General features: G+C 43.6%; 2 protein-coding genes across 2 annotated transcripts; both read right to left on the reverse strand.

The window, feature by feature from the left end:
• Positions 1 to 1456: 1456 nt before the first annotated feature.
• trarg1a (trafficking regulator of GLUT4 (SLC2A4) 1a) lies at positions 1457 to 10296 on the reverse strand. The gene is made up of 3 exons (XM_076281506.1): positions 9534 to 10296; positions 1860 to 1986; positions 1457 to 1535 (listed from the first exon to the last, which is right to left on the reverse strand). Exons 1-3 carry the CDS (start codon positions 9936 to 9938, stop codon positions 1519 to 1521), a joined length of 549 nt encoding a protein of 182 aa, XP_076137621.1. The 5' UTR covers positions 9939 to 10296; the 3' UTR covers positions 1457 to 1518.
• A 5091-nt stretch (positions 10297 to 15387) lies between these two features.
• Positions 15388 to 20764, reverse strand: aipl1 (aryl hydrocarbon receptor interacting protein-like 1). The gene is made up of 6 exons (XM_076281505.1): positions 20669 to 20764; positions 19640 to 19819; positions 17902 to 18090; positions 17081 to 17257; positions 16718 to 16859; positions 15388 to 15996 (listed from the first exon to the last, which is right to left on the reverse strand). Exons 1-6 carry the CDS (start codon positions 20762 to 20764, stop codon positions 15698 to 15700), a joined length of 1083 nt encoding a protein of 360 aa, XP_076137620.1. The 3' UTR covers positions 15388 to 15697.
• Between the last annotated feature and the right edge of the window lie 867 nt (positions 20765 to 21631).

Here is a 21631-nt window from a genome sequence, read left to right on the forward strand (position 1 = left end):
CCAGGCACCATATAACTGTTGACCGTTATGACAGTCATGCCTTTCACTGAACCAGTGCTTTTCTTGCTCATCAAGTCTTAAACGTCAAAAAGTAGGACTGAACAATATTTATTATGCCAACCAATCCCTATGAAAGACCCACTATTTGCTTATTCAGTAGTAAAAAAAAATCCAAACTTCTCAGTAATGGGCAGATGGGCAAATTTTATTGTGCACGAGTTGACAAAAACCAAATGGGCATTTTTTTTAAATTATGTCACAGATCGGTGTGCGCATTACAGTACTATTAAGACAATACAGTGTCCAGTCACAATGTACCCACCCTGCATTGGCCTCATAGCCTGCTTGCAACAGGGATTTCCGTGAGGGATGGTGTACTGTTTGTTCAAAGCATGCCTATATATTGTGTGAATACATAAACTTGGATATATAAATATACATGTATATATTATCGAACAAATACAGGTTGACAGTAGGTAAGGCCTGTATGTGGGTAGTGGGCATAGTGCAGTGGTGAAGAGTATACTGCACTACACGGTATCGGGGGACGGCTAGTACACATATCAGGGGAGTCGGGTAGGGGCAGGGAAAGGGGTCAGGGGTTTGAGCTGGACGAAGTCCAGGGGTTCTTCATGCCTCCTCAGTTGCACCCATGCACAGGGGGCAATCTGGGGTGTGTCAGGCTCAATCAGGCTTGGCATGCGTTATCGATATGGAGAGGCGCATGAGTTTCTGGGACTTTCTAGCACTGATCTCACAGTATGTACATTTACCACTGATTATTGGAACCACACCCTTTTCTCACTGGCACAGAAATAATGATTTCCGTCGAGTCAGTTTCTCTTTGAATAAGAAAATCGTTTGGCTTCCTATGCTTCAGAGAGACATGCACGTGGTATTTTTTAACGCTACAAAATAATTAGCCAAAATAAAAACCACACCCCATCTTCATGGTTTCCCTTTCCCCAGCTAGTTTGCCAGTCTGTACAAATCCTACAGTTAGCAGCAAGGCAACCATCAAACAGTGACTTTCTCTGACTGCAACCACTGCATACAAATCTCTTTAAAAATGTACATCAATATATATATATTATATATATATATAATATGTATGTTGCAAATATATTCATATATTTTAGTCAGCTGGGACTAAAGAATGGTTATGCAAAGTCCATTGGTTCCCTTCAGGCCCAGTGGTCCTTGTACAACTGAGAAACCTCCGTCAGCCTCTTCCTCTTCCTCCTCTCTCATCGAATCTGCACAGCTGAGTGCGGCTTGTGTACTGAATGCAAGTCATAACCACTAATTACTTTTGGACACGTTGGACAGTATATCAGGTTTTATTTTCTTTTTCATCAAGCATATTGTAACCCTAAAGCATGCATCACTTGCACCTATGAATTTACTTTGCATCTGTTTTTTTTTCTTCTTTTTTTTCTTTTTTTGTCGGTTGCTGAGAAGGAGGTATTTTCTAATGATACGTGGCCTTGCTGTTGCTTGTTTTTCGGCATGTTAATTTCATTGTGTTGCTGTTGCTGAAACGAGAGAAAAACAAGGTTAGTCCTATCTGTATAACAGTCTGCCTAAGAGAACCTCCTACACACCTCGTCAGTCATTTCATCAATGAAAGTTAGAGATTTGTATGAAAGACCTATGTGCATTCAGGTTTCATATTTATAGCCAGAGCACAGATGTGGGAATATGCCTTACTTGCCTTACTTGTTTTTGCTTAAAGATCTGCATTCTGTGATGGAATTCTCTATAGATCTTTCCAAATCTGATGACAAGTAAAGGACTAAAGGCACACAAGCAGACAGGTCTTGGGGAGCAGGGAAAAGATGCTGTATTGCCTTACTTACTTAATACTACTGTGTAGACAATAATGATCACCAGGCCCAGGATGATGGACACGAAGCTGAGGAGGCGAGCCAGACGCCCCAGTCTCCGAGCTCCATCCAAGTCGCCCTGCTGCTGACTGTTTCTGGACTGGACACACACACACACACACACACACACACGGGACAGGAACATGGCATGAGACCACAGTGAAACCCACCACACTGAGTGCATCCTTTTCAAATATGAATGAACACCCATTAGTCAACACTAGAGAAGCCCTTTGTCTTCTCCACCTCATGCAGGTAAGGGAAACTAACTGTTGCTAAACGGCCAGTGGATAAAGGACACATATTCCTGTGACTAAGACATACTTTTTTACATGGAGTTTGAAAACTTATTCCAGTGATGTTCAGCAGAGAAATACTTGAAAGGAAAGAAATATAAATCATTTCCAACCATTGGTTGATAAACTAGAGTAATATTAGTCAGTGATCTCAACCAGATACTCTTTGACCGATAAGCACGTGAAACATCGCCACTGATTAAAAAAGATTGTGCAAAGAGCTAATATCAAAAATACTATTGGAGAACACCTCAAGTTTACTTTTTCATTGGGAAACCATTAAGGCAGTGAGGTAGGAGGGGTGTGTGCAGTGCATTATGCTCCTCTCAATTCAGATTTCTCTCAAGTGTGTGCTTCTGAGCAGCATGTGTGAGTGTTGTTACACACTGTTGTCTTTATTTGCTGTTGCACATGGGTTGTTGAAACCGGCTGAAATTGCAGGAAGGGTAGAAAAACTTTGCCTGGTTGACACCAGACTGCTTCTCAATTGAGATTGAGAGTGAGCCGGGAAAGGTTTAATTGATTTACGTCTTCCAGGGGCGTAACCAACAGTGAAATTAAACTTAAACTGGTTCATTAAAGTCTTACCAAATCATTTCAGAAGTGCAGCAAACAGCTCTTTCTGGTAAATGAAGGTTTTATATGCAGTTGTTTTATAGATTCCAAAGAAAATAAACCTTTGTTTAACCCTGCCATTGGTTGTGTTGAATGCACTGCCATCATCTGTCATCATATTAAAATGATTTGCGATTGGATCCTGGGTTTTTGGTGATTCTGAAATGGGTGTCAATGGGATTCTTTCCACATTCAAATGTATAGGTTCATCTGGGTTCACCAAGGCTACGGAAAACTGCTAGAGAGACTACACTTTTCTATTGACCTATACGCACAAGCTCAATTAAACAGTTTTACAGAGTGATGGACCAGCAGAGCTTGTAAGATAAAGGCCAGGGTTGGTTGGAGGGAACGACTCCTCCATGACTCTAGAGGTCAGAGGGGACTATATGTTGTGTTGAGTGGACCAGGACAACACAAGAAACCTGACCAATGGCATTGTGCTCTCATTACCAGTGGCCCTCCGCCACATCTTCCCATTAACCCTCACTGCACCCATGGGAGGGCGTCCCTTCAGCAGACTGCATTAAAGAAATCAATACCACCTGCCATACCCTCCAGGACAACACCACACACACACACACACACTGTAGATGCAGTGGCCAACCTCAAAACACTCAGTGGTGCATTTTCATATTATCATGACAATCTCATTCAGATGCCTTATTTTATCACACATCCTGATTCCATATGTTTGTGGTATTTTATGGTAAGAGTAAGACCCCTCAGGCAACCCATATTGGTCTTTAAGAAATGGATGCAGGACTAAAGTCAGTGTCCCCTTTGGACAGAGATGTATGGTAAAATAGGAGGTGGGTAAACTATGAATTCTGTGATCAATGTGAGGTGGACTGCGCCATGCCGTATCAGATTTTTAAAAAAGGCATTCAGAACATGTTTGATAATGATGGAGGTTATTGTCCAATGTTTATAACAATACCAGTGGTATTAAATGGTTCCTAGAATGTTGGTGAGTGTACATATTGTGAATGTGGATAATAAAGTGTGATTTTTGAATGTAAAAAGTTGCAATTGGTGAATAAACTCTTTTGAGAGGTGGATAAACTCTATTTCTGACATGTCAGAGGTGGATAAACTGCGTTTACTTGCGTTTAGCCTCCACTACATCTCTGCCTACGGACCCCTCCACCCCTCAGTGCTGTCCAAGTGGCATTGGAAGAAACCCTGACTACATCCTGTAGGTGACTTAAAGTTCACAGTCCAACTAGTGCACAATTTCTTTAAAAAGTCCCCTCCTGTTCCACCCCCTGAATAATGTATGTGTTATGTTTCGTTGGTTGCAGGGTGGGGGTGGAGATGTGGAAGCTTAAAATACTTCACTGTAAGGCAATAATACAGCAAGTCAGAGAGAAAATGTATTTTAGCAGGTGGGAAATTTGGAAAGGATATTTACTGCAAGAGTGACTCTCATTGAAATGCAATTGTGTCATTTACAAGGAGATGGGACAGAATTGGGAGGGTTGGTAGCGTCGGACAGTAGTGCTGTCAAAATCCCTCAAAATCCTAGAACTGGTTCTGAAGTGGACCTTCAAAAAAGTCTTCAAAAGCCCCTTTACAAATATTCTTGCTGGCAATATTTTAGAAGTCACCAATGAAAATCAAAATAGAAGTTGTTTTACAAGACCAGATTCTTCCCAATTACATTTAACTGGTGTACTCTTACTTTATGATTTCGTTCCGCATTAATCTTCATTTACAAGAACTCCATTCAACATAATCAGATGCCAGGAAACCTGGCAGTAATCAAGATAATAAATGTTGCCTTTATTTTCTGAAAAACACCTGCACTCGCTTCCTAGTGTGCAATGACATCACTGCACCATTCAGAGTAAGCCTTTTATGAAAGCGTGTCCTGCCAGTTCCCATTGTGTTAGCACATATGACTTTATGCTAATGGCCTATCTGTGCTCTCCACTCTGAGCTGTGTTCGCTTAGGGCAGGGAGATTTACAATAAAGGATAGGATTACAGCACAGTTGTAGCCTAGGAAAACAAGAAGCCCACTCGCCCTCCCTTACACTCTCTCTCTCTCTCTTTCCCTCCCTTGATCTCCCTTTCTTTCTCTTCTCTCTCCTGCTCTCTCTCTTTCTCTCTCTCTCCCCTGCTCCCTCTCTTCCCAGTGGACTTCCTTGTCGCCACAGTGTCTCGGCAAGGCTGCTGAGATTTCGCACAGCTAAGCTCCACCGCTGAGAGTGGCAGGCAGGCAGGCAGGCTGGCAGGCAGGCTGGGTGTGCAGGCTAACGTCCCCCTGCCTGTCGGCCTCCCTCTCTGACACCTCTCTCTGGCTCCACAGCTCTGATTAGGACCACAGGCACACACCCCCCTGCTCTGCTCTGCTCTCCTGGCAGGACGGGGTGGAGGGGGTAGCTTTACATAGTTTCATCAAAAAGTGAGCCCCTCTTGTTTAGCTATACCACCCACCCCGAACACACACACGCGCACACACACACACACACACACACACACACACACACACACACACACACACACACACACACACACACACACACACATTGCCCAGTCTCAGTTCAAATACTGCAGACTGGCCCTGATATCTTAGCAGAGGTATAATATGTGGCCAGGGCAGCAAAGCTCTATTGATCCAAAGTCCAATCACAGCGAAAAGCCGCATCAGCACCTCCAATCAATGGAGGCCCTTAAAAACAAGAGCACGGTGATAGAGAGCCGTCCACTCGAGGTGCACTTACGCTCCCTGTAACTTTCTCCTTCTGTGCAATGCCTCTGGAACTTCTACAGTACGATTTTTATTTTTATTATTAATGTTCCGGAATTTCTTCTTTAAAAAAAAAAAAAAAAAAAAAAAAAAAAAAGAGCTGAATGGCTGTCATTTCAAGTCCCCGTACGCTCCAGGCGGGAGCCGTGTCCTTTCCGAGAGGATTTCATTTCGCTTTAATGTCACTTCGGGAGTAATGGCGAGCAGCAGTGGGATCGAGCCAGTCTCAGGGTGGCTTTTCCAGAGCCCAGGAGCTGGGTAGTGGGGGGTGGGGGGTGAAGGGGGAGCAGGCCTATGATAAATGGGCATATTGATTTGCCTGGAAGGCAGGGATGCCTGTATTTCTCTCATGAATGTGAGACGTCCCAACCCCCCCCCTCCCCCCAAACTCCTCCTCTTCCTCACATGCCACATGTTCGGCTTGGAGGAAGGCCAATCGATGGCCAATACACGTTCCTGACAAACCTATCGGCATCCTTCTTGCTATACCACAACCAACCACCACTCCCAGCAATCCCCCACAGCATCCTCTACTGCAGACAAAAAGAGAGGGAGAAAGAGAGAGAAAGAGAGACTGTGTGTGTGTGTGTGTGTGAGGGGGGGGGGGGGCTAAGTGCTCTCTCACAAGCCTCAGCCATTAATAATACAGAGAGCAGCCCAGCCAGCCAGCAGCAAAGGGAACGCGGCACATGGGGGGGGGGGGTTTAGTGCCTGTTAGGGTGACTGTAAAAAGCAGGAGGTAAACCTGCTAAACGCAAAGCCACACAGAATCCATCTCCTGGTTGCCTCACTCTCCACAGCCAATCAGGTGTGGCTGAGAGCCGTGAGGCAGGGAGAGAAGGACATCCATCAACATGCATGCCTTCATACTTGCCATTCGGGCTATAGAAACAGTCCTTGTAATCCTCACAAAAAGTAGAGAAATTAAGGGATGGGAATTCTTAACTTTTGGTCAGTCCATCTGACTGAGACAAAAATACCACGTCCGCAGCCACCTCTGGATAGAGCTGGATATCCGATCATGGGCTGAATCTGACTGCTTGCCCTTTAGACTTTGCTCTTGAACACTGTCTCTTTCCCCTCACAGCCCATATTTGACCAAGGTTGGTTTTTGTGCAGGTCTAAGAGAGATCGTGGTCCCCCTTGTGAATTCTCCCTCTCATTAGTTAAATGCCAATCAGGGTAGTCAAGTTTTAAAAAACAAAAATAGATGAATGACTAACTGCACACAGACACACCTGAACCACTATACCCTCTGCCCATGCCGTACATGCACACACACACACACACACACACACACACACACACGCACACACACACACGCACATCAACAGAAACCTCCTGCACGTGCATCCATTTGACTACACTCACATGCAGCTCTAACGCCATCAGCACTGCAGTCCCAGCAGCACACAAACACACATACTCACACATAACTCACGCACAATGGCCCATATTTCACATGTAAATCTGCCAAGCGTGCCCTGGCAGGAGCAGCAGCAGCCGTTGAGGTGGTGGTGGCTGCGTGTTTCCTGCGTCCTGCCTGCTCTACTTGCAGAGCTGGGTCAATGCAATAAAAGGCCATTACTCCACAGCCCTCCACTCCCCTTAATTGACTCCTAGTCTTCTGCTTCGGAAATCCCCTTCCTCAAATCGGTTTTCTTCTGGAACCTCATTCCAGTTTGTCCACAGTCTAGGCCACATGACTGGTCTACCTGCCTTTGATGAAGCAGTGGTGCCTTTGTGTATGTGTGTGTGTGTGTGTGTATGTGTTTGTGTATGTGTGTGTGTGTGTGTGTGTGTGTGTGTGTGTGTGTGTGTGTGGCGGGGGGGGGGGGGGGGGGGGTGTTCTCTCCACTGCTCCAGGGGAAGTCAGAGAGGGGATGTTTATCTGGGAGATGTCTGGCTAACTGCTGCAAACGGCCCTCTGCAGAAGCAGCTAATTGACTCCTCTCACCTTGTATTGAGTTAGATGCCAGCTCTTATTTCCTCTCTGTCTCCCTTTCTCCTGTTCCCTCTCCCTCTGTCTCTTCCTGGGACTTCACAAACAGAGGGGAAGGTAAAGGCTGTTTGTACACCTCCAAACTGACAAGAGGCTCACATGAACACAGAGTTTATTTGCCTCACTGTCACTGGTGACAAGGTCTCCCTCCCACTCTTCCTTTGCTGAGCATGCTTCTATGTGAGTTGCTGAGCCAATTTGCTACCGTAGAGTTCATTTGTTCATTTGTTCATGAGTTCATTTGTTGTTTAGAGGAGTCAGTCACACTGGCCATCAGTTCTTTCATAGTCATATCAGGGGTTGCCAGTATCAGGAAGTTTTCATTCTACTTCCAAGCTGGCTCAATTACAAGGTTATAATTAAAATGGGTTTAGAATTCCGTATATCCAGCCAAGACATCATTAATTATACAACACTTTGTAAGGCTAGTGTATAAAGACAAAAAATTTTTGATGAATCTGCAGTTCAGAGTTGCAGACCTGTATTATTTTTTTTAAAGATAAAACACTGTGGGTCCAAAATCATCAATTTATTATTACCTCATTTTGAAGTTAATTATCCACTTTTTTGGAATTTATTTCTAAGGGAAATTTCTCAACCTTTGAGTTTAAAGCCCTCCAAAATGGCAAAAAGTAGCTTTTCACCCTTTAATAATTAAACAGCTTCATGGAAATATTAATGATAGGTTCAGATTTGTCTCTAGTGTTTTAGTAGACGTCTGTTAAGTAAGTTACATTATACATTCTAGGGTTATTTTACATTTACTTTTGTGAAAATGCCATCTGAAATTTCCTCAGAAGTCGGTGCATTATGTACTGCAGTCTAGGTCAGTAGCCTAATTTTGCACACTGGGTCATGTCCCACTGTCAGCCTAATCTATCTGTGTGACTCCGTGGACTCCCCTCTTTAGCCTTCAGACCGACCGTCCAGATGAGAACACACATACTTGGATAAGAAACCTCTCCAGAGGCCGAAGGCTAACCTGAAATGCTTGGATGAAACGTGAACATATTGCACTACAAACACGCATGACACAGGCAATACAGACGTTTCTCACACAAAACATTACATAGAGCCTCTGAGTCCGAGCTGCAGTGTTGAACGCGCACCAAGCGAACAACTTAACGCACAATGACCTTAATAAGCAGTCTTTCACGTGTGCCACGGTCGTGAAAAACGATTACTCACACATTATTCCGTTTCAGTACAATATTTGCATTCATTTCAGCTGTTCAAAACGGCCAATTTTCTTCTGCCTGGATGTAGGGCTACACAAACCAATGGAAAATAATGACTGAATGGCACCACGCCCTGCAAGTGAAACACTGTCCAAATTACACCATCTAATATATGGCATTTACTGAAGGCTAACGTCGTTATTCAGGTAACTTTTGTACTGAAATGCACCGTCTGTTAAGATTAAAAAATGTGATTTACAAATATGGAAATACGGGAGTTGTGACGTTTTTACATAATTTCTCAACTCGATTATGTCATTGTACTTTCCTTTGTCAAAGGTCAAGTGATTGGTTGTGAAAACGTACAATTTAGCAGCAATTATGCCTTTAGTCACTTTTACACAATGAAAATCAATATTCTACTGTGTTGATCATTCATCTCAGCTGTGTTAAGTGACAGGAGCTCGCATGTGCCCGAGGGTGCACCTGGACAGGTGTTCAGTGCGTATTTCCTCTTGACCAAAAGTGTGAATGGGAGCATCTGGGCAGACAAATGTTTGTATAGTAAGTCCTAAGCAAAAACTTTCCCATTCTGGATTCAGTGAGGAATACACATACATATAGAAATATGATGAATGCAGGTTTTACCATGAGGACCATACAGCCCCCCGTGAAACCCTTTGTGATTTTTATTAATTCAATAATATTCTTCCTTCTTACACCATATAAATCTTTTTGTTCTCCAGCTAAGGACATGAACGTGTTCACATGGGGCTTTGGCAAAGACGGGTAGGCTACTTACCATAATTGAATATACCAGTGCAACGATGCTGAGGGGCCAGACGGGACAAAAGCAGGACAGAATAACCAAAATAAGATAGTCTTTGGGCTTCTGTTGCTCTTGCGCGGCATTCCCGGTGGAAGAAGTGCGACTTAAACTGACTCGGGACGGGGACAGCGGAGCAGCCCCTAGGTGCCCTGCGGAACCAGACCTCAATGGCACACTGTGGCCGTTTTGGTCAGCATCCAAGGCTTTGTCGCTGCCCATATTTACGGTGAAGGAGCTGGACATCTTCATCCCATTGCCCCCAGGCTCGGTGGTGGTGACGCTGAGAAGTTTCTCCGTCTCATGGGACTCGGGGGGCTGCGCGGCGGCATTTTCTCCCAGGGTGGATTTCTCAAACTCTGGATCTGTATTAATCGCCATTCTTCAAGCACAAAGCGACAAATGTATGGAAAAAAAACTCCCGGTCTTCAAGAAAATATCTTGTGTAATCGATACGTTTTGAAATGCTAAATTCCCATACGTGGATTAAACATATTTCTCTTCATGTTTCATCATTTAGTTTTACAATTATTGTATAAATCTGATAAAAGCTGGAGATAGAGTCTCCTCTTTACAATTAATTAAATTATAAACGCGAGCTTTGGGCAATTAGATAAAAAGACAGAACTCCTCTATTGCTTCTCCTTTTGGGCATATGGGCATCCCTCCTCCTAGATCAACAGTAATGAATTTACTTCAATTCCGCAGCTCCATTCAATCCACAGTCATCAGAAAACCATCTTCTTCTGAACGTGCACGCGCCTTATCCATCCACAACGACAAAAAACTCCACACGGGAACAAATCACTCAAAAGCCTCCTGTCCCGCGCTCTCTCCCCGTTGCATCCTTGTGAAAAACGACGTGCTTGCATTTAACATGTAAACATTTAAGGGGAAAATCTCTAGTAACAAAGTCACTTTCTGGCAGATCTTGTGTACAAACAAAGAACGTGCTGTGCTTCCGCAGCGATACTGCGCTGCTTGATAGGGCTTGATCTCTCCACGCTGCAGCAACAAGAGTGACTGGCTGAACTTGTAGCAGAGCAGCGCACCGCACAACCCTCAGCATCAGCACCGCTGTGGTGGAGGGGCGCCAAGAGTGAGCAGTACGCGGGGCGGATTCTTGCTGCTGCGTTATCATTGCTCCAGCTCCCCTGGGGGCATGCTGCAATACCGTCTAGCATTACGCGAAATTTTATCAGCGAGGTTCTGCTGTCACATATTTTGTCGCGGTTCAGTTTTGATGTGATTCTCTTCGAGCTACTGGGCACACTTATGAATAAAGTGCAGCCATAATTTATACAGAGTAGTTGTACATATATAAGATTTGTGATACTCGACACGTTTCTAATAGGCTTAGGTGCCATAACACATTCACATGTATTCATTTCGTTAAGCATTTGGAGTCAAGTTAGGGTTGTAGAGGGTTAGACAGGATAGAGAAGAACGTCATGGTAAGTGCAACAAGTTAAGTGTATTGGTGTAAAGAGAGGGGGGTAGGCTCCTCTTGCCAGAGCTGGGTCTTCAAAAGATTTTTGAAGATAGACAGGAACGCCCCTGCCCCTTGTAGGGCTTTCCACCATAGGGGAACCATAGAGAAGAATAGTTTGGATGGAGTGTGCATGCAGTGTCCAGGGGCGCCTGCAGGAATGAATTCTATGCTATGGTATGCACACCCATCTACAGGTGTCTCAGGCGCCAAAAATGCGTGCATGCTAGGAATAGGACTAGCCTGTTTTTCACGCCCACACAAGTGTGTTGGAAGCGTTTCCATTCAAAACAGTGAAGAAAAAAAATGATGTGAGAAAAAGAGACATTTTAATTGGCAGAGAGGCCGCCGCAGCACCGCATCAGATACGCTTCTGGTAAGCAAATACATAGAAAACGCCATGCAGCCGGCATGCAACTGACACGCAACAGACACACGACGTTCACGCCATGTTCCCGGCCTGAAACGGGCCGTGTCAGCTGCGTGGCATGTCCGTTTTTATTTCGGCTCCCATGTTAACAGGTAAGACCTTGCACACCACCTGCGTGACAAACACGTCTCAGGCGCAGCTCGAGCCCTGCCGGAAACGTGTGCCTGCTAGAAATAAGACCAACGCCTATATTTCACGCAACACGCAAGCGTGTTGGAAGCGTTTCCATTCAAAAGAGAAAGTGAAGAGATGTTTTATTATAGGCAGAGGGGCCGCCACAGTGCCGCGTCAGACACGTTTCTGGTGTGCAAAGACAGAAAACGCCACGCACCTGACATGCAACAAAAACGCCTCGTTCACGCCACGCAGGCAGTCTGAATCAGCCCTTAGGCCTCTTGTGTCTGTTGCGTGTCAGTTGCGTGGCTTCTGCGTGGCGTTTTCTGTGTATTTGTTTACCAGAAGCGTATCTGATGCGGCGCTACAGTGGCCTCTTTTCATCTCAGTGTCTCATTTCGTCATTTTTTTTCTTCACTATTTTAAATGGAAACGCTTCCAACACGTTTGCATGTGGCGTGAAAAATAGCAGTTAGTCCTATTCCTAGCATGCACGCATTTTCAGCGCGGCTCGAGCCGCGCCTGAGACTTGTGTGTCATGCAGGCGGTGTGCAAGGTCTAACCTGTTAACGTGGGAGCCGGAATAAAAATGGACACGCCACGCAGCTGACACGCTCACGTGTCCCGGAGTGAAACGGGCCTTAGGGATATTTCAGACCGGGTGCGTGGCTTGAACATTTGGGTTGATGAAAGACCACCAGACACGCCGCTGTTTCACTGGCTAAAAGGGCCAGCGAAAGTCTTTGAGTGACCTAACCATGGCCTGTACCGTGAGCATGGCCTGTACCAGGAGCCGAGGCAACATGGCCATAGGTCATTTATTTCAAAATCAATCATGACACCTACGTTTCTCGCAACCTCGAAGTTGTGTATAATCGGCAAAGCAAAATAAAGAAGACATGAGGGAAGCTTTGCGAGCGGATAAATGCATCGAGCCTTGGGGTACCCTTGTGGTGAAGTTGAGATGCAGGAAATTGCTGTGCTCTTGATACCCATATCTGAGTATGGAAAGTAGGATGTACTGGTTAACGAAAGCAGCTGATAAGTCTTTTAGCTTGAGTACTGAGGACTGAGCTGTTGCTCAGCCCTACAAGGCTTCTGTCACAAACAACGGAGCCGTTTCAGTTGAGAGGCCGCTATGGACCCTTTCAAGAAAGTTCCATTATCAGCATCATAGTTGGCCCCACAAGACTTCCTTTTTAACATTCCATATGTTATCTTAATGCAGAGGAAGTAGATTGGGGCCCAAATAGAATGTTCAAGCATTGTTTGTGTTTACCTTGTTGAGAGGCCGCTATTGAAGCCAGATTGATTTGGATCGAGGTTATTCCGTGAGAGGAATTCTGAGTTCTCAATAGCTTTGGAGAAGAAAGGGATAGTTCTCAACCTGAGTACGATTGAGAGAATGTATGTGTGTTTTTTTTTTAAGTAGCATTGTTAGCCATTATATCATAGGATGGTGTATTTCTTCATGATTAGGTGATTATTTCATTTAAGTCATATAGCTGCATATGATACGTACAGTATATGTCTCCCATTTTTGTGCCATTGCAGTGCCCCTAGCCATTGGTAGTGTAGCTGTCTTTCCCTGCTTTTACCAAATCTGTTTTCATTCCACTTTTATTAATCCTGTGAGCTGATCGACTGATCATTCAGTTCATTTAAAATACATTTGAAGGAAAAGCAGCTTGACTAAGTCTGCATTGTTATCAGCACCACACTGCGTGCATCTTGTGTCTCCCAGCATAACAATGAAGAGGGATTCCCTCAGGATGAAAGTAAGCTCCATATGATGTAATGACATCGACCTGGGTTGTGGCCCTTCTCATGTCCTTCTCTGCAGTCAGCTGTTTTCACAGCTTTGGAGCATTAGTCATCACTCTCTCTCTCACACACACACACACACACACACACACACACACACACACATATGGAGTCATATGGTTATCCGAGACCTTCCAGTATTGCTCGGAACCAATATCCTTCCATTTGATAACTTACAGTAAGACACACACATACTGTACATTTTGTTCTTTGTATAGGGATCTCTGACTGTGGGCTTGTGTACTTGATGTTAGTGATCAAACATACAGCCAAAGCCAAAACATCAGATCAATCGTCAAAATCTGCCCTTTTCTGTTACAAAAACTGTGATGGGTGTAGAAGCTACCCTTGAATAAGTTTAATGCAAGGATATGGTTCTTGTTAGTTGTGGTTGGGGGAAATATTTATTTTGGCGTATCACACATATTTTTAAAGACTGTGTATCTTTATCTCTATTTTTATTGAGTCAGTATATATGCTACTACCTATAGACTATTTATGTGCTTTGCATATGAGCATGTTTTTGTCACACTACATTCCAGCTTATTCAGGAATGGCTAATCTAGGCCTGAGGCACTTGTATTTACCGTGAGTTGATTGATTCTCTCTTGTTAACTGTTCTTGTTGACGAAAGGTTACTCATATCAGGCTTGTTGGCTCGAAGGGCATGTAACCAACATACTCAAATATTCAGTTCATTCAGTTTGCTCAGTCACTTTGAGGAGTTTCCCATTGTGCTGTACTTTCCATTAAATATCAACTGTCAACCTAATGGCAGATGGAAGATTCTAGACCTTTCTGTTTGATTTTATGGATATGCGTCCACCACAGTGTCTATCCTGGGTGGAGTGAATGAGAAGAAGACCCCATAAGTCCAGGATACAGCCCTTCATCTAAATGTAGTTCAGCAGTCCTTCCAAGAATTTAAGGCCAATTTATGTCACATAGGAAGCCACATATTGTGCTACTTCTTTCCTGTGTGAGTGTTGTGATAAACTCATATAATGTTGTTGTTTGTATAAAGACAAACAAAAACATTGGCAATTTGAAATAATATGAACTGTCCTAAAAGAAGCATGTTCTAATCCAGTGGTTCTCAAATGGGGGTATGCGTACCCCTGGGGGTACGTGAAGGCACTCCAGGGGGTACATGAGATTTCCATGCAAAAATACTTTGAAAACAATTATTTAATAAATATTTCAGGAACATATAAGTTCATAAAATGAATTTTATATTTCAGTAGGCTATTCAATTTCATTATCCTAAAAACCCAGTGCCCCCCCCATACCAGGATGGTTTGACCCCACCTGTCACATGCCACCAGCCATCACCTGTCAATCACTGTCAAAACTCAAACGATGGAGTCGTGGTTGAAGCGTAGAGGTAATTCGTGTGCGCTGGTTAGGGGGTACTTGGCTGAAAAAATATTTCACAGGGGGTACATCACTGAAAAAAGGTTGAGAACCACTGGTCTCCACTGAAGAATATTTTAGTTCTCCAAAGTGATCAGTTTCTAACTTGAAATGAAGATGTTATTCAAGATAGAAATCATCATAGATAACTGCCACTGTTTCTTCTGATTAGATTATGCTGAGATATCTTGCTTCTTTTATGATCCTTTTTCAAATGTACTAGAATAATCTAGAAATGCTTCCAATCTCTTACTAAATGGAGGAGAAATAACACACATTTGTGTTTATTTCTGTTTATTTCAGTTACTTTCAAAGCAATGCAATATGCCTTGTAGTACATCTTATGATGCTATAGGACACCATCATGGCAGTGTTTGATCACCTGTAACAGGGAATGGGTAGACAGCAGGGTAATCTGACTGTAAGACATTGGTGTATGCCAAATGCATTCATCCGCTCCATTTACACATGCAGTATCTAATAATGCTTTATGGCAAGGTGTATCTAAGAAAGTGTAACAGTCAAACCATGGATTTCAGTAGGCTATAATAAAACAATAATTGATGTTAAATGCTGAAGTTCATGCTTTAGTAATGTCTTAATAAATAATTAAGTGTTTAAATGGTGTTTCTTTCATTCAGACTAGAGTTCATAACCTTCCAGTGTTCACAATGTTTATATCAATAACACTTTTATGCTGCCTAGACTGAATCTGATCTATTCTCTACAATTATTCAGACCTCTTAGTGTGACAGCATTGCATTCTTACTGAGCAAACAACATCCAACACCCCATTTCCAACTCCATTACATTCAGCACACAGCAGTGAAAATGCTCATTTCTTTCTCCTTCATCTCACACAGTCAACAGTCACGTCTGGCTTGTGTCGGACACTTCAGACTCTCCGGTCTGTTGCTCCACTTCTTCGGACTCTGTGTTGTGTGCCATCTCTCGCTGCTTGCGTCTCTCTTCGAACATGCCCTTGTACTTCTTGCGGTCCTCCTCGTTCTTCTCCTCCATTCTCATGCTCAGCACACCCAGGTCCCGCGTCACCACCTTCTTCATGCCAGGCTCCAGGTCCAGCACCCTCTCAAAGTCCTCCCGAGCCTCCGCCTCGTTCCACACCTCTAAGTGGGCCCTGGCCCTCAGGTAGTAGGCTTTCATGATGCCTGTGAAAACAGGTAAGGGTATGCCAATTTGCCTGTTTTTTTCCTAGTCAGTATTATTTTACACATGAATGTGTTATTTTTTATTGTTCTTTATGCTTTGGCCAAACTGTATCTTAACTGGATCTAGCTAATATAGCAACTTTGAATTGAATTGAACTGAATTGCTACACAGCTCACAGTACATACTAATATACTGTTCTTATCCCACCTATATTATGTCCAGGAGTCAGGGTTGTGCACAATTCGAATTGCAATTCTGCTTCCTGTTTGCTACCTAAATTGAAATGCAAGTGAAATTCAAGAATTGAATTGGAATTTAAGAGCCAGTTTCAATTCAATTCTGGAATTTTGCACAAGCCTGCCAGGAGTGTTTGTCAAACATTATCAACATGATGGAGCACAATGACACATGAGACTACAAGTGCCAGCAAGCTCCAGAGAAAGCTTCAGAAAATAAAGGTACAGCAAAGATTTCACTATATCCTTGCACTGAGCCCAGACATTTTACTTCAAAGTTTGAGTAAGTTCGGCTTGACCTCATGCTACAAGGACATTTGCTAATTTTCTTAATCCAGGTGGTTTGCATGAATATTTAGGAGGGATCTTCACATTCTGTATCTGGACCTTGCCTCAGTTCTATTTGGACCATCTGAACCATTTTTTAATTAAGGTAAGCATGAGTGCATATGCTGATGCATCAGAGAGAACAGGCATAGCCTACCTGGGTGTTTGTTGAGAATGTCAGTGGTGTGCTCAATGACCTCATAGTATTCTTCTGTGCGAAGCAGACACTGGCAGTAGTTTAGTGTGAGTGTGTTCGCCATCTTCTCGAGCTTCAGCCATGAGACTTCCCATGCCTTCTCCTGATTAAGGATACACAATACGCAACCACACAATTACACACACACACACACACACACAATAAAAACATTCAGAAATACATTGTAATACGCCCTACACACATTTTTATAGAATAAAGGTTCAGCTTTTTCCCCCAAATCTTTTGCTGAGAGACCTCTGTTCAAATCATTCTGTTTATCAAGGACATAACTTGAACATTGCAGAGGTAGTACTTCCATTGTACCTTTGTTTGTACATTTTTGAGGCAAACAATGCCCTCCTTGTACTTCTGGATGGCCTCTTCGTAGCGTCCCTGTTTGAAGAACTTGTTGCCCTGAGCATGGAGCAGAGGCACGGCCTTCACTCTCTCTCCATCTGAGAGGGCCCAAGTCTCACGGTTATACTCACTCGGCTGGGACACCTACACACACACACACACACACACACACAGATGCACACACAATAAACCACTCTACATCTCTTAGACTGCAGTACATGGTCCTATTGCACATCCTAGTGGCCATTTTGTGAGCTGCTGTGATCATTTATGTCCCGCTAGACAGAGAACCTCCTCTTGCTCTCCTCTGCATCTCTCTCTGCTGGGGTCAGCACTTCTTTGGTCCCTCATAATGGCCCATAAAGCCACAGGTGGCCACTGCAGTGTACAGCCAGAGAGAGAGAGAGCAATAGAGAGAGAGAGAGAGCTGTGTGGTACACACTAGTTGTAGTGGCCAGGCATGGCCCAATACACCACCAGTTCAGCTCACTTAAGGCTCACAAGGTGCTGTGCTCTCTATAGGAAATACATTATGAAAGCCACTCTAATAGCTGATATTTAAAACATTTCTGCCAGGCTGGTTTTTAAGTGTATGTCTTGGGTGGGGTGGGGTTTTCATATATATGTGTGTGTGTGTGTGTGTATACAGTATATGTGTATGTGTATATGTGTGTGTGTGTACAGTATATGTGTATGTTTGTGTGTGTGTGTGTGTATACAGTATATTTTTGTGTATGTGTGTATGTATGTATTTGTGTTTGCTACATACTATAACAATGCCCTCTAACCTTGAGTAGCTCAAGCACAAAGTAAAGGGGCTTTGGTTCTTTCATCAGCTCGTCCAGGTCGTCGTAGCCCAGGCTGTGGTAGGCAAACATGTTGGCCATGCCACAGGTGTGGATATGCCAATCCGTCGGGTCTTTGCCCTCTGCGATGCGCCGCATGCTCTTGGACAAGATGGGGTACATGCCAGTGTGCTGACAGGAGGAGACGATGTGTCATTCACAGTTAACACTTCAACACTGTATCTTATAACACTATTCATATCTTACCCATTAAAACAAATACAAATGAAAAAAGAAAGAATGTGAAAACTCAACAACTACTACACACAAAAATGGCAACAGCTGTCCAATTTATAAATAACTACCAGCCAGTGGATTAGGTAGGAGCAGACTAAATTAAGTTAGCTGTATCTATGGCACAGATGTGATAATGGATTTGCAGCAGTGACTCAGTGAGTAGGAGGCTTAAGAAAGGTGGCTCTGGTGCAGATTATCACCCACTCTAAGCAGTCCATCTGTCAATCACAGTTAGGGTGGTGTTTAATCACACAACACTGGACAGAAGTAATCGTGTGAAAGTGTTTTTAAAATTCCTAAAGTTGCAAACAAATATCTATCAAAGCTAGCACTACTGCTCTTACTTCCACGAGGCCTCCTCATAACCCAACTTAACTTTCCATCTAAAACAAATTAGTTCTGCATATCTGCACTCTTAAAGGAATTATCCGGAGTAAAATGCACTTTAGATCAATTTACAGATGATTGGGAGTACATACGTTGAGTTGACATCCAAATCATGTCATTCGGATGTGTTTTGAGAAAGTTCGATGTTACCGTTTTTAGTCAAAGCTCGTTAGCGTGGAAGTGAGAAGGGCATATTATTTCGCTCTGGAAATTAACAATTTCGTCGCCGTTTAAAAAATAAAAAAAAACATAGTCCAGTCCATACAACTTAATTTCAATTTCAAAAGAAATACTGGACTATGTTTTTTTTTTTTTTTTTAAACGGTGACGAAATTGTGAATTTCCAGAGCACACTTGGCAATCGACTCCTACGGACTTTCCCCTAAAGATGGCAGCAATGATGGCAACATTTCCGGAAAGGTACTGGCTTGATGAAATTCATTCTGGACTCTCTATCCGACCACATAAAGACCTCGGGATACTTCGGTTTGGCTTTAGGGACCCTCTACTCACTACCACGTAAGTGCAATGTTGTTTGGAACTGTAGAAGAGGTATAAAAATAGCGTTTTGTAGTGGCGAAATAATATGCCCTTCTCACTTCCACGCTAACGAGTTTTGACTAAAAACGGTAACATCGAACTTTCTCAAAACACATCCGAATGACATGATTTGGATGTCAACTAAACGTATGTACTCCCAATCATCCGTACATTGATCTAAAGTGCATTTTACTCCGGATAATTCCTTTAAAACTAATGTGTTGAAAACAACACAACTTGCGTCGTTTTTAACACTGTGTTGTTTCACTTGTTTATTTGTTACACAATTTGTGTTGAAAATAACACAACTTGCGTTGAAAACAATACAACTTGCGTTGTTTTTTTTTAACACATCTCTGTGTCCAGATTGGGACAACACATTCATTTTAAGAGTGTTAACCCCTGAGTAAGCATTCATTTGTATGGTGGTAGAAGAGAAAAGAGGATGCATTGGGTAATCTGAGACAATGGACATGGGACATGCGCCTCTCACTTCCTTAAACATGAGCTCACTCACCGTTATGTCACACCAGAACTCGGACACCTCTCCAATTCTCATGGAGGCGAGCAGGGTCTCCCAGATGTCCAGCTTGAACATGTTGCCGATCACAATCTCCATCGGCATGTCCACCTTCTTGCTGTCATCAATCACCGTGCGGTCATCATCACACAGCATTGTACGGAAGTGGAACTTCACCTGTGTGTGTGTGTGTGTGTGTGTGTTTATGTGTGTGTGTGTGTGTGTGTGTGTGTGTGTGTGTGTTTGTGTGTGTGTGTGTGTGTTTGATATTGGGAATGACAAAACAAAGATTTCAGCACATTTAATTCCAAGTTAGTTGAACACAGCTGGCAAAACAGCTAAAACAACAGTTTTGACAGAAAAAGGAACACATCTACTCTTTTCCTTTTTTTGATTTATCTTGGTCAGCACCACAGTTTACTATGAGGCAACAACAGGATGCGTTTACAGTGGCTGCAACACGCTGCTAAAAGAGTGCATGAAACTGTCAGACCCTGACTCTCCCATTCTGCCTGTATCTGCTAAAGATGGAATGAAAGGAGACATTTAAAGATTGTATAGTGACCTATATCAGTGTCAAGGTTATTTATCTGCTATCATGCATGCCTTGTTAAAGTGCTAACATTATGTCAGTGCTAACATGCTAATATGATATCTAAGATTCTCAGAATATTCTCCATTCTGCGCCCTCTGTTGTCTTCTGTTTGTAATGAATGGGGATGTGTTATTCAATCTGACAGGGTCGCCCCTATAGTTCCCCTCTGGGAATAGATACATGTGATTCAGTAATGTTAATATGATTTAGCCTGTTAAACGTTTGCATTTTAAATAGCCCCAGCACAGTGGGGTCGTTTTCTAATGCACCGTAAAGGTCCCAATCCTGAAATATAGTGTTGTTTAACTGCATGTTTAACTGCATGAGTGTTGATTCTAAGGTTGAAACCAATTTTGTCTGTGAATCTTTCTAAATACTGAACAGTGCAATCTCAGCCAGAATTGAGCTGTGGCGTGGGTCCAGGTCCTTACCTTAGATCCAGTGATGAACTTAGGTATTTCCCCAGTGCCACCATATAGGATGGTCTTCTTGACCCCCTCCACTCCAAGACACATGGTTTGATCCATCTCGTCTGGATCTGTATGAACTGCAACAGGTCTTAGTGTCCTAGAAGAATGGATGTGTTCGTTTTGAATGTTGGAGATAATATTAACGTGTGTGTGTGTGTTTCCCTGTGTCTTTGTGTGAGTCTCAGTGAGTGTGTAAATGAGTGCACGTTCAACCCTGTGAGGGAAAATTCACTGTGTGTGTGTGTGTGTGTGTTGGGGTTTGAGTGCAGTGCAAGAGATTCCCCTGTATGAGCAGTGCAAGTAAGTGTGCTGGTGTGAGAGAGCCGGTTGTAGACTCCCGACGCTTCTCTGGGATTAAAAGGACAAGGATAATGAGATTAGGGCTCAGAACCTCCCCCTCCCCCCTCCCTCTCCTGGACCCATTCATCCATAGAAGCCCTCACCTCAGCACTTCTGTCTGATTACCATCAACTGCCCGAGAGGTCTGGAACCTGCCAGAACTCCTCGGCTCTTCCATCAAAACACCTGGGCTAGGATGTGTACCTTATCCCACATGAACCAAGCTGAGAGAGATAGAGAGAGAGAGAGACAGAGAGAGAGAGAGAGAGATTGGAAAAAGAGCTCCCCCCCCTGTTCTCAACCTCCAATGCTGTCTGCCAGACACGGTGGTCCTCAGCTATGTGCCTGGGATTACGGGCGGAGGGGCTGGGGAAATGGACTCAGTGACCCCAGCGTTCGCTGCACACATCTGGCTGCCAGCTGAGTGGCGTGCTTCAGCGCGGCGCGCACAGAAACATCCCACGGAGCTGGAGCCTTTGAACAGCCTACGAGCACTATTGCTCTGTAAAGACAGCCACGGATTACCGCCAGGAACAGCTCTTGTTGCATAACAGAATTAGAATCTTTTCAAGATTTTGCTGTCAA

Source organism: Alosa pseudoharengus, unplaced genomic scaffold (genome assembly GCF_046254945.1).
Source record: "Alosa pseudoharengus isolate Yale_2024_CS ecotype anadromous, Long Island Sound unplaced genomic scaffold, YU_APseudo_1.1 YU_APseudo_1.1_scf_13, whole genome shotgun sequence".
Classification (NCBI taxonomy): Eukaryota; Metazoa; Chordata; class Actinopteri; order Clupeiformes; family Clupeidae; genus Alosa; species Alosa pseudoharengus.

Bases quoted from the DNA above. Each gene is read 5' to 3' on its own strand.
- trarg1a (XM_076281506.1), bottom strand. From the start codon at position 9,938: ATGGCGATTAATACAGATCCAGAGTTTGAGAAATCCACCCTGGGAGAA. The intron at 1,987-9,533 runs GTAAGTAGCCTA...GTGTGTGTCCAG, and splicing joins CACTGGTATATTCAATTATG to TCCAGAAACAGTCAGCAGCA.
- aipl1 (XM_076281505.1), bottom strand. From the start codon at position 20,764: ATGGATCAAACCATGTGTCTTGGAGTGGAGGGGGTCAAGAAGACCATC. The intron at 19,820-20,668 runs GTAAGGACCTGG...ACACACACACAG, and splicing joins AGTTCATCACTGGATCTAAG to GTGAAGTTCCACTTCCGTAC. The intron at 17,258-17,901 runs GTTAGAGGGCAT...GTGTGTGTGTAG, and splicing joins TTGTGCTTGAGCTACTCAAG to GTGTCCCAGCCGAGTGAGTA.